This window comes from Uranotaenia lowii, chromosome 2 (assembly GCF_029784155.1).
Source record: "Uranotaenia lowii strain MFRU-FL chromosome 2, ASM2978415v1, whole genome shotgun sequence".
Taxonomy (NCBI): Eukaryota; Metazoa; Arthropoda; class Insecta; order Diptera; family Culicidae; genus Uranotaenia; species Uranotaenia lowii.
The window spans coordinates 46,206,890-46,219,789 of NC_073692.1; the positions used below are offsets into that span (position 1 = coordinate 46,206,890).

Here is a 12,900-nt window from a genome sequence, read left to right on the forward strand (position 1 = left end):
AACTGAAACACTGAATTAGAATGATACATTAATTATGAAAGAAAATTTTATTAATTTCAAAACAAAAAACAAACTACTGTAAAAATACATTAAGATTGACAATAAGCAACTATTTCTAGCGTAACATTTCATAAGGGCGAAACTAGCAGTTAGCTCGAAACGAGAAAAACGCGTTTGAAATTTCGGAACATCTCATCAAATCCTATTTAAGAAATCGACCACTTTTTGTTCAACAAAATCAAAAAATGTGCTTTATATTCACTTATTGTTCGTTGGTTATCAAAATTTTTAACTTTTTTCACTAAATTTCCGAGATTTCCGAGTTTCGCCTTTTTTTGTTTTCGATTTCAGTTACGCCTGCAAGTTTCGCCCATTTGATCGGCCGTTTTTGTTTTGGTTTTGAAGTGTCGCCCATTGGTCCTACACGCAAAAACTAATTAGGCCGTTTTGTCACACACGGTCAACTCAGTTACGCCTATTGGTCCTACAAGAATAGAAAAATTGACCCCATTTTGAATAGGCGTAACTTCACGTTCCAACGAAAATGCACCAACAGGAAGTTTCGCCCAATTGAATTTTATTAATTTTTTGAAAGTTTTAAGTGATTTTAAGATGAAACCGCGTTAGTTAGGTAAAGTGCAACCGCGTACATCCGGAATGACCGTTAACCCGATTTGTTTACATTTGGCAGTTTCGCCCTTTTGAAATGTTACGCTAGATTTGAAAATTTTGAAAATCAAAACAATTTTGATACCTTTTATAATTTTGACAACTTTGACAGTTTTGACAATTTAAAAAATTATGACAATTTCGATATTTTTGAAAATTTTAAGAATTTTGACAATTTTGACAGTTTTGACAATTTTGAAAAATTTTGACAATTTTGATAATTTTGACAATTTTGACCGTTTTGACAATTTTGACCGTTTAGACAATTTTGACAATTTTGAAAATTTTGACAATTTTGACAATTTTGAAAATTTTGACAATTTTGACAATTTTGACAATTTTGACAATTTTGACAATTTTGACAATTTTGACAATTTTGACAATTTTGACAATTTTGACAATTTTGACAATTTTGACAATTTTGACAATTTTGTCAATTTCGACAATTTTGACAATTTTGTCAATTTTGATAATTTTGTCAATTTTGACAATTTTGAAAATTCTGTCAATTTCGACAATTTGGATAATTCTGTCAATTTCGACAATTTTGTCATTTTTGATAATTTTGACAATTTTGACAATTTTGACAATTTTGACAATTTTGTCAATTTTGACAATTTTGACAATTTTGACAATTTTGACAAAAATGACAAAAATGACAAGAATGACAAAAATGTCAAAAATGACAAAAATGACAAAAATGACAAAAATGACAAACTTACTTAACTTACTTAACTTACTTAATGATCCCGCGCCGATCCTCCGGTGCATAGGGCCGTGGTAAAAGACCTCCACTGTTGACGATCCGGAGCCAGCGTCTTCACCTGGTCCCAGTCAAGATTTTCGTCGACAGTTCGGATTTCAGCGGCTAGGCTTCGCCGCCACGAGTTTCTGGGCCTGCCTCTTCTTCGATGACCTTCTGGATTCCAATCTAGCGCCTCTCTGCAAATCTCGTTTTCATCTCTTCGCAGCGTGTGCCCAATCCATCTCCACTTACGTTCCCGAATCTCGATTTCTAGCGCCCTTTGATGACACCGGCGATGTAGTTCCTCATTCGAGATCCAGTTGCCAGGCCACCAAGCGCGGATGATGTTCCGCAGGCAGCGGTTTACAAATACTTGCAGTTTTCGCGTCGTCACCGCATATGTGCACCAAGTTTCGCACCCGTACAGCAATACGGATTTGACGTTTGAGTTGAAGATTCGGATTTTTGTTCGTAGAGAGATCTGGCGTGACCGCCAGATGTTTCGGAGACTCGCAAACGCAAATCGGGCCCTTCTGATCCGGGTTTCGATGTCTTTCCTGGTACCACCATCAGGCGTTATCTGGCTACCAAGATACTGGAAGCACTCCACTTTCTCAACCTGTTGCCCAGCTACCATGAAACTGGAGGGATTTCCTGTGTTGATCTCCATCGACTTGGTCTTTCCGACATTGACTTTGAGACCTGCTGCCTGGGAACTTTCGGTGAGGTCGTCGAGTTTGCTCTGCATGTCCGGTTGTGTTTGGGCGAGCAAAACAATATCGTCAGCCAGGTCAAGGTCGTTCAGTTGCTCCATTGTTAAAGGATTCCACGGCAATCCTCGGTTCGGTGCACAGTCGATCGATCCAGTCAGAATCTCATCCATTACGATGAGGAAAAGTAGCGGTGATAAGATACATCCTTGTCTCACTCCAGCAGTGACAAAAATGACAAAAATGACAAAAATGACAAAAATGACAAAAATGACAAAAATGACAAAAATGACAAAAATGACAAAAATGACAAAAATGACAAAAATGACAAAAATGACAAAAATGACAAAAATGACAAAAATGACAAAAATGACAAAAATGACAAAAATGACAAAAATGACAAAAATGACAAAAATGACAAAAATGACAAAAATGACAAAAATGACAAAAATGACAAAAATGACAAAAATGACAAAAATGACAAAAATGACAAAAATGGCAAAAATGGCAAAAATGACAAAAATGACAAAAATGACAAAAATGACAAAAATGACAAAAATGACAAAAATGACAAAAATGACAAAAATGACAAAAATGACAAAAATGACAAAAATGACAAAAATGACAAAAATGACAAAAATGACAAAAATGACAAAATTGACAAAAATGACAAAAATGACAAAAATGACAAAAATGACAAAAATGACAAAAATGACAAAAATGACAAAAATGACAAAAATGACAAAAATGACAAAAATGACAAAAATGACAAAAATGACAAAAATGACAAAAATGACAAAAATGACAAAAATGACAAAAATGACAAAAATGACAAAAATGACAAAAATGACAAAAATGACAAAAATAACAAAAATGACAAAAATGACAAAAATGACAAAAATGACAAAAAATGACAAAAATGACAAAAATGACAAAAATGACAAAAATGACAAAAATGACAAAAATGACAAAAATGACAAAAATGACAAAAATGACAAGAATGACAAGAATGACAAAAATGACAAAAATGACAAAAATGACAAAAATGAAAAAAATGACAAAAACTACAAAAATAACAAAAATTACAAAAATCACAAAAATCACAAAAATTACAAAAATTACAGAAACTACAAAAATTACTGAAATTACAAGAATTTCAAAAATTATATGAATAACCATTTTTTTTTGATAACTTATTTAAATCAAATAACCGATGGTATTTCTGAAGGTTTTGCAATTCGACAGTTAAATTACTTTGGTTTACTGGTTTTTCGTCGTTATTTTTACAATTTAATGTTCTCTGGTGTAGCTTTTAAAAAATTACTATTTTCAAACATACATTTTATTTCAGTGTCATTCGTCATTTGCTATAAAAATTTATGGCAAACTAGTCAACAAACACTTTTTTATGGTGTTTCATCAGCCCGGCCGCAATTTCAGAAGTTGTGCAAATTATCAGCCGAATTGGAACTAATTTGAAGTGTTTTTGAGTTCAAAAACTGCGGAAATCAAGTTAGGTTTCCAATTTTCCACAGCTAATTTAGAGAAAACAACCCGGCAAACATGGTGGTCCGCGAGTACAATGAGGAGCTGAAGTATATCGAGCGGATTTCGCCGAACAGTTTCCTGATCAAGAAAGGATTCCAGCCAAATATGAACGTGGAAGGAATTTTCTATGCAAACAGCCGGCTGGAAAAGCTGATGTTCGATGAGCTACGCAATTCCTGCCGGCCCGGCATGACCGGGGGTTTCCTGCCGGGCGTGAAGCAGATTGCCAATGTGGCCGCGCTGCCCGGGATTGTAGGAAGGTAAATGTTGGGCTTAGACTAGACTATCGGTCATCGATTTGTAACTAACAGGATTTGATATGAATCATCTATTTTATTCTTATCTTACTTCATACAATACCTTTTTTTTTTCATAATCTGAATCTTTTCATTTAAAAAATCTCTGTATTTAAATGAAGACTTTTTATTTTGCAGATAAAGGGTGAATTTAGAATGCACTGATACTTAAAAAAGAATATGAAATTCAAAAAAAGCAAATCGTTTCTAAACTCTCAATTGATTCCTTAATGTCATAACTAAAAGTTTGAAAAAAATCATTGTTGTTTTTCGAAACTCTGATTCTGCGTTTTCCTTTTTTTTAAATTCTGAACAATTTTTTTCAGATCTGTCGGTCTTCCGGATATTCATTCCGGGTACGGTTTTGCCATCGGAAACATGGCCGCCTTCGATATGGGTGATCCGACCTCGATCGTATCTCCCGGAGGGGTCGGTTTCGACATAAACTGTGGAGTTCGGCTGCTGAGAACTAATCTTTTCGAGAAGGACGTTAAACCGGTCCAGGAACAGTTGGCCCAGAGTTTGTTTGATCACATTCCGGTGGGAGTTGGATCGAAGGGTATCATCCCGATGAATGCTCACGACCTGGAGGAAGCGCTTGAAATGGGTATGGATTGGTCCCTGAGAGAGGGTTACGTTTGGGCCGAGGATAAGGAGCACTGCGAAGAGTACGGTCGAATGTTGAATGCCGATCCGGGTAAGGTGAGCATGAGGGCCAAGAAGCGTGGTCTGCCTCAGTTGGGAACGCTGGGAGCGGGAAATCATTATGCGGAAATCCAGGTGGTTGAGGAAATTTACGATAAGTATGCGGCTAGCAAGATGGGAATCGAAGAGCTGGGCCAAATTTGCGTTATGATCCATTCAGGAAGCCGAGGTTTTGGTCATCAAGTTGCTACCGATGCTCTGGTCGAAATGGAAAAGGCTATGAAGCGAGACAAAATCGAAACCAACGATCGTCAGCTGGCTTGCGCCAGGATCAATTCCAATGAAGGACAGAACTATCTGAAAGCTATGGCTGCTGCTGCTAATTTCGCCTGGGTCAATCGAAGTTCCATGACATTCCTCACTAGACAAGCTTTTGCCAAACAATTTAACACTACCCCCGATGATTTGGATATGCACGTCATTTACGACGTGTCTCACAACGTAGCCAAAATGGAAGAACACATGATCAACGGAAGGCCCAAACAGCTCCTCGTGCATCGTAAAGGATCAACTCGAGCCTTCCCACCGCATCACCCTCTAATCCCCGTAGATTACCAACTAACAGGTCAACCCGTCCTAGTAGGTGGTTCCATGGGAACCTGCAGTTTCGTATTGACCGGAACAGAGAAAGGAATGGAAGCCACCTTTGGCTCGACCTGCCACGGTGCAGGACGCAGCCTTTCAAGAGCTAAATCCCGCCGAAACCTGGACTACAAAGATGTGCTGCGGGATCTGGAGGCCAAGGGTATTTCGATTCGGGTTGCATCTCCTAAGCTGGTCCAGGAGGAAGCACCCGATTCGTACAAGGATGTTCGGGATGTGATACAAACTTGTCACGATGTGGGCATCAGTGCTAAGGCTATTAAATTGCGCCCGATCGCAGTCATCAAAGGATAAGATGGGGTTTCGTAATAATTGGAAATGTGTGAGATTACAAAAAGTCTAAGCATGAGTGAATACGTTTGAACCATTTAACAAACAAAGCATAAAAAATAAAAAATCAGGAATAAAAATCAATACAGATATTCGAAAAGATTGTTCTAAAGAAATGACCATAGTGATTTTTTACAGTTTAGAAGGTAGACAGTATTACGAGTACCTAAGTATCAATCAACCGGGGTAAGTGTAGACCCGGGGTAAGTGTGGACGATCACTAATAAAACAATACTGTGCACTATGTTTTCAAACTTCTAATGAAGAATGTTCAATTTTTTAGGCAACCGGTTTACTATAACAATTTTTATGAAGATATTAGTCACAGTAGTATATGTTTGTTATTAAATTTATCGGTGAAAGGTGATATCCTTTTTAGTAGGAACATCTTAAGATTATGAAACTTTAAAGACGGATAGAAAGTTCGAAGAAATGAAAGATGAGAACATTATATACCAAATTTACGAGAAACGCGTGGAAGTGGCTCCATAGAGCATGTGAAGGTAACGATTTATAGTAGGATATTTGCAGGTTTCTAAAACCTGTTTATCTATTCGTTTATTAAGAGTTCCATTCTTCTCACTATTCGCCAGATAATGTGTAACACGGAGCCCCATAGTGGTCATATCACCTTTTATTTACAACTCCTATCTCAACCTCTCCGTGGTACCGACTGGGATGCGGGTAATCTAAGCGGAGATCGGGTACCCAACCCCGGTGGATGCTTTGGTCGTATGCAGACCGAGAAGATGGCCGCACGCGTCTGTTCCCCAGGTCAGGGGCGGCTCAAACAGCGTCTGTCTCGCATCGAGCGGCTGAATTTATGAAATGCGACCTGCGGACCTCATTAGATGGGAACCGATAAACGAAAGAATAATCATAGCCCGATTTAGAAAATGGGTTCGAAACCTTACAATGGTCCAGTGTTATGCGCCAACTGACGTTGCCGATTTGCAGAAGAAAGAGCAGTTTTACAGTCAATTGAACAGCTTGGTTGAGAAAATTCCGAAGGGTGACATTAAAATCCATTTGGGCGACTTCAACGAAAAGATTGGCTCCGACAATCAGGACCTTGAGCGGTACCATGGGGCGCCATGGCCTAGGACAGATGAGCGAAAATGGAGAGCCGTTTGTAGAATTTCTTGGCAACAACAACATGGTGATTGGTGCATCGCTCTTCCTCCATCGACCAGCATGTGAGGAGTCGATTTGTTACAATATAAAAGCTTCAGTTTGGACATTGACATTAACATCCGAACACCCCTCGCCGAATCGGAAGACGTTCATATCTCTTTCCTCTCCTTCTCTCGCGCACTCACTCATTGAACTGACGCCGCTTTCAGGTTCAGTCAGTCTCGTGGTTTTGGTGTCGGTTTTCGACTGGTGACAGCGATAAGTTTTCGGTAGTCTTTATTGTTCGGAATTGTAGGCACCAGGGATTCCCTTATGAGTGTAAAACCGGAATTTCACAGTTTCCCCTTCTTCCCTATAAAAAACTTAATAAATGATGTCCTCTTAGCATTTTAAAGTAAAAAGCAATGATTATTCTCTTTGCCTATGAGGTACGATATTGGCATGTTTTCAACTGTTGCGGAGGAAAAAAAACACGCAGGCATTTACATAGTTTGAGTTTAATCTTTGTAAAAACTCAAAATTGAGTAATAGTTTATTTTTAAATGAATTCATTTGTTCCACTGTGCACTATCTTGGTTTATTTATAACGGACAAAGGCCTTTATTCTTTTATCGTGAACAATTGTCAAAATGCGCGACCAAAACCGTAAATGAGATAAAGAAAAGGTAAAGCAGAATTGTTTTGCATATGTGGTACAAGCAGCAAAAACATACAGTTATTTTACTTTTGTGTTGTCATATATCAATAGGTGCATGTGAAACAATACCTCCAAGTAGATTGAAATATATCTAAATGTTTTCTGCTATAATAAACTAAATAAATTTAATCTTAATTTTTAATCTGCTTGCCGATAGGATGTCTAAAGAATTTAGCGAATGTACGTCACCTGCTTCGCGGTTACTTGTTTAACCTTGACTCTGCAAAACGTAAATATTTAGAAGTCAACAAAATCAAATTTTGCTCATCTCGCTTCTAGTGCAAGACAAAGTTTTTGCTCACCGAAACAGTATTCCAGCCAAGTGCATTTAAAACTCCTCTACAATACTGCCGAAAAGCTTCTTAAGTGAACCAAAGGTGGTGTTGACGGAATAATTTTCTCCTACTCGTTCACGGAAAACACTCCTTCGGGACGTTGCTGATTGACCATTGTACTGGACGACACGGCTAACTATCGAGGCGAGCTGGCGGAGTCAATTCGGAAAAAGACAAGGCGCTGTATCAGTTGTTTCGATTGTGTCTCCCCAGCTACCGTCCCTTACTAACAAGAGATAGAAGGTAGGCACCCAACCAAGATATAACTGGACAAGCACATCGAGCGTCGTTTTCTGGTGTAGCTGAGGACAGCAATACAAATCAACTCGGACAACATCTCAAAGTACACCAAATTTACTCAACACTACTCATCCAAGGATCCACCATCAGGCTGAATGGTACACCAGCAACGTTTTGGGGCATTGTTAAGTCGAAATCCGACATGCTAGCTACATGAAAATTTTGAAATGCCCTTCGACTTAACACTGTCTCTAGAGTTGACTATTTTAGCTAATTACCTACCCCTTAATTCCAGGAGTACTCGTTGAGAATTAAAAAAAACTTCACTTTATGGATGTATTCGAAACAAAAAGGATTTCTTGTTGCTGACGTGAGTCGCATTATGCATGTCGCACCTTACCTGTTATGGTTCAATATGAAACATCCATTTACAGAATTCGATATTTCCTGGATGGTGCAATGCTTGCTTATGGAGTAGTGAGGTAGAACACAATACCAACTGATCAACTGATATTGCTAATTTCGTAACATGTTAAAATGCTCTCACCTTAGTTATGGTAGCTGGTAATGGGGGTTTGAATCGCTATACTCTACATCGTTAGATGAGTAAAAATGTAAAATCTCTCAGTACCTCAATATAATTATTATCAACTTTGTCATGAAACTCATCCTCATGCATAGCACTTGATGTTTCTGACTAATTGCTAAATCGCCGACTAGTTAGTCGTTGCATAACTGGACTTGTTTCTGTTTTTTTTTGCAACACTTGGGATATGACACCGCTCCCAATCGTCGACTAAAATGAAGTTACTGTTACTTATAGGTTTTGTTTTTAAGTACCCGATACTAAAATAAAAAATATTAATAGTTTTCGGTTGAGTCGTCACGGTAACAGTTTAGGGTTGATATAACAATACTGAAAAAAAGGACTACTTTTAAAAGCCTTGATTTTCTTGTTGACCATTTAAAAATCTCGTGTCTCGTGTTTCACTAGAAGAACAAATGGATAATCTCGGTTTTATCGTAATGTAAATTGTAATCAACAAGAACATGTTGGGTGCCACTTTCCAATGCCTATTAAAACTGATTTAAATGTACTGTTTTCCGTATTGTAGCCATCGTTAACTATGGTAAGCTGCCAAAAAATGCCACACCAGCTACCATAACTAAGGTGAGAGCATTTTAACATGTTACGAAATTAGCAATATCAGTTGATCAGTTGGTATTGTGTTCTACCTCACTACTCCATAAGCAAGCATTGCACCATCCAGGAAATATCGAATTCTGTAAATGGATGTTTCATATTGAACCATAACAGGTAAGGTGCGACATGCATAATGCGACTCACGTCAGCAACAAGAAATCCTTTTTTGAGACATGTCCGCCATTTCATGAATATGAAATCTGAACGAACATCACAAAAGGGCATATAATAAATAAACTCTGGCCTCACACGGCACAGTGTCACACCTAAAGCTCCAGTATAAAGTGTGCGTGGCGTAGGCCAAATTCGCATCGAGCGTGAGAAGATCGGGTGTACTCACCCAAGGATAAAGTTTGTGTGGCATCGGCTATTTACTCATCGTGCGAGAGAAACCAACACTCATCAATAGAAGGTGTGCGTGAGAAGAGTGAGAGTTTTGGTGTGCATAGCCAGGAAAAGTGCAGCTTAAGACTGTGTTGGGGCACAACCAGTTTGTTTAGAAGCAAGAGGAAAGGTGAATTGGCAACTGACCAATTGGAAGCATTTTGCAGGCCGAAATCAGTTGGAATTGTAATAGAGCATTTCCTGAGACAGATGGTGGTAGGGTAGCATTTTGTTTTGTTTTGGAAAATGTAAACACCTACTGGTCGCCATTTTGAATTTGGGAGATTAGCACTGTTAAATTATTTCTTCAAAAGATATAATTTTTTTCAAATTAACATTACATAACATCAACATTACCTTCAAAGTATGTCATGTCTACAATTTTTTAATGTTAGCTAGTTTAAAAAATTAAGAATTTTACATAACCATTACTATTGCACCTTCAATTTGGTTTCGTTACTATTCGGCCATTGAACATGCGTAGTGTTGTTGTTGTTTTTAGCCTACCACCAGATGCCGAAAATTGTAAACATGAGAAATCAGCTGTTTAGTTGACAAGTCGGGAAATGCCTTATTGGAAACGAGATGGATACAGGCTAAACTGCAGAGCGAAAACCTTGAAGCTCATCATCGACCCCTGCAGGTAATTAGATCTAAGGCACATAAAACATTTAAACATAAATCACTTCATTTGCAAATCTTTTGTTGATAATTATGGTATGCAAAATCGAAGCCTACACACAGCACATAAGGTCATTTGGGTATCCCGAGATGGCCGAACAGAAATCAATTTGATCACATCTGCATCTGCTGAAAATGTTGAAGGAGCCTTCTTGATGTCCGCAACAAACGAAGCGCAGACATTGCATCTAACCATCACCTCGTCCTTGGCAAGATACAACTGAGAGTTGCGCGTGTCCAACGGAGCGAGGAGAAAGTCGGGTGTCGATACGACGTTCGCCGGTTGGAGAATCAAGAGGTGAAAAGGATATATGTTGAACAGTTTGAATCCCGAGCCTCGGAACTGCCGACAGACGGAATAATCGAAAAACAGTGGTGTGGAATCAAGAATGCCTTTATCATGACGAGTCATGGTACTCTCGGTAATAATTGTGGAAGAAGAAGTGAATGGATGTCGGACGAAACTTGGAGGTTGGTCGATGATTAGAGAAAGGTGAAAGTCGGAATTGAGCAGGCATGTACCGGGCCAGCCGAAGCAGCCACCCGCTAACGATATGCGGAGCTGGAAAAGTCAGTTAAACGAGCTTGTAGACGAGACAAGAGAGCCTGGACAAACTCCCTAGCCGAAGAGGGAGAAAGAGCGGCCGCCAATGGGGATATCCGATTACTTTATGACATTTCTCGCCGCCTTAGTGGTGCAAGGACTAATGCAAGAATGCCGCTAAAAGACTGAACAGGTCAGTTATTGGCCGATCGAGCAGATCAGCTCAAACGATGGACTGAGCACTTCGAACAACTCTTCCGAGTCACGAATAGCGATGGTCAACAGAATCTGCAGCTCGAAGTGCCAACAATAAGTCGCATTAATGGCGTCAACTCGGAAGCGCCTTCGCTGGCTGAAATAGAAGCGGCAATCAAAAACATGAAATCCAACAAAGCGCCTGGAATCGATTGCATTCCTGCTGAAATACTGAAAGCCGACCCTGCCCTGTCAGTACAAATGTTGCACCGTCTTTCCGCTGACATCTGGGATACTGCAACATTCCCGGCCGATTGGATGCAGGGTATCCTCGTAAAGGTCCCGAAGAAAGGAGACCTGACAGAGTGCGGAACGTTGATCTGTACAACCCCCAAAGTACTATGCAAAGTGATCCTGAACAGGATCCAGGAGAAAATCGACGCTACACTCCGACGGCAACAAGCTGGATTCCGATCCGGACGATCATGTGTGGACCACATCACAACGCTACGAATCATACTGGAAAAAATCGACGAATTCCAGGACTCTCTTCTGCTGGTGTTCGTTGATTTCGAAAAAGCATTTGACCGACTGAACCATGAAAACATCTGGGCGGCTCTAAGGCGAAGAGGAGTACCAGAGAAACTAGTCCATCTCATCGAAGCACAATTCGAGGCATGTTCGTGCAAGGTCTTGCACGACGCTGTCTTGTCCGATCCAATCCCGGTAACTGCTGGAGTGAGACAAGGATATATCTTATCACCGCTACTTTTTCTAATCGTAATGGATGAGATTCTGACTGGATCGATCGACTGTGCACCGAACCGAAGATTGCCGTGGAAGCCTTCAACAATGGAGCAACTGAACGACCTTGATCTGGCTGATGATATTGTATTGCTCGCCCAAACACAACCGGATATGCAGAGCAAACTTGACGACCTCGCCGAAAGCACCAAGGCAGCAGGTCTCAAAGTCAATGTCGGAATGACCAAGTCGATGGAGATAAATACAGGAAATTCTCTCAGTTTCATGGTAGCTGGGCAACAGGTTGAGACAGTGGAGTGCTTTCAGTATCTTGGTAGCCAGATAACGCGTGATGGTGGTACCAAGGAAGACATCGAAACCCGGATCAGAAAAGCCCGGTTTGCATTTCCGAGTCTCCGGAACATCTGACCCTCACGTCAGATATCTCTACGTACGAAAATCCTAATATTTAACTCAAACGTCAAATCGTCAACAGTGGAGGTCTTATACCACGGCCCTATGCACCGGAGGATCGAAGCGGGAACATTGAGTAAGTAAGTTTATCTTGTCGGTTTTTTTTGTTTTTATTTTTGGACATTGGTTGCAATATTGTAAATTTTTTAAGTGAACAAATGTACAGAAACTACGACTACAACAGAAAAGACAAAATAAAAAAAGGACAAAAACCTCAAAAAATGGAAAGAGATACTATTTGGCAAAATTGACGAATTTGACATGCAACTTTCATTAAAAATAGTTTTGTTTCCATTTTACTCATTAGTAGATTTAAAATATTTTCTAGTCAGCTTTTCGCTGGTCGGTTGAGAGGTCGCCTCAACTCAACCGGAATCCACCTTTGAGTATCACTCACAAGACAAGAGATAGACACTGAGCTAGAGAAACAAGTCAGCCAGTCAGTGTATGGTGAGAAAAGTAACAACAAGGTCTTCCAGGACTCCCACGCATTATTTTGCGCAGATCAGAAAATAAAAATATCACCAAGATCGTGCACAACTTGACGATTCACGATCGCCAATAACAGTTTCTATAAGATTGTGCGAAGAGGTTTCGTTTTTTTTCTCTTCTGGCTCTCTATCCGCCTGTGTGTCTGATTGGCAGTGGAGTAGATTTATCGT

At 39.6% G+C, this 12,900-nt stretch overlaps 1 protein-coding gene across 1 annotated transcript; it reads left to right on the forward strand.

The window, feature by feature from the left end:
* Nucleotides 1-3,543: 3,543 nt before the first annotated feature.
* LOC129746214 (RNA-splicing ligase RtcB homolog) lies at nucleotides 3,544-5,685 on the forward strand. The gene is made up of 2 exons (XM_055739775.1): nucleotides 3,544-3,932; nucleotides 4,295-5,685. Exons 1-2 carry the CDS (start codon nucleotides 3,688-3,690, stop codon nucleotides 5,568-5,570), a joined length of 1,521 nt encoding a protein of 506 aa, XP_055595750.1. The 5' UTR covers nucleotides 3,544-3,687; the 3' UTR covers nucleotides 5,571-5,685.
* Nucleotides 5,686-12,900: the final 7,215 nt, after the last annotated feature.

Excerpts from the sequence above, each read along its gene's own strand:
- LOC129746214 (XM_055739775.1), top strand. The coding sequence starts at position 3,688 with ATGGTGGTCCGCGAGTACAATGAGGAGCTGAAGTATATCGAGCGGATT. Across the intron at positions 3,933-4,294 it reads CTGCCCGGGATTGTAGGAAG|ATCTGTCGGTCTTCCGGATA; the intron begins GTAAATGTTGGG and ends AATTTTTTTCAG.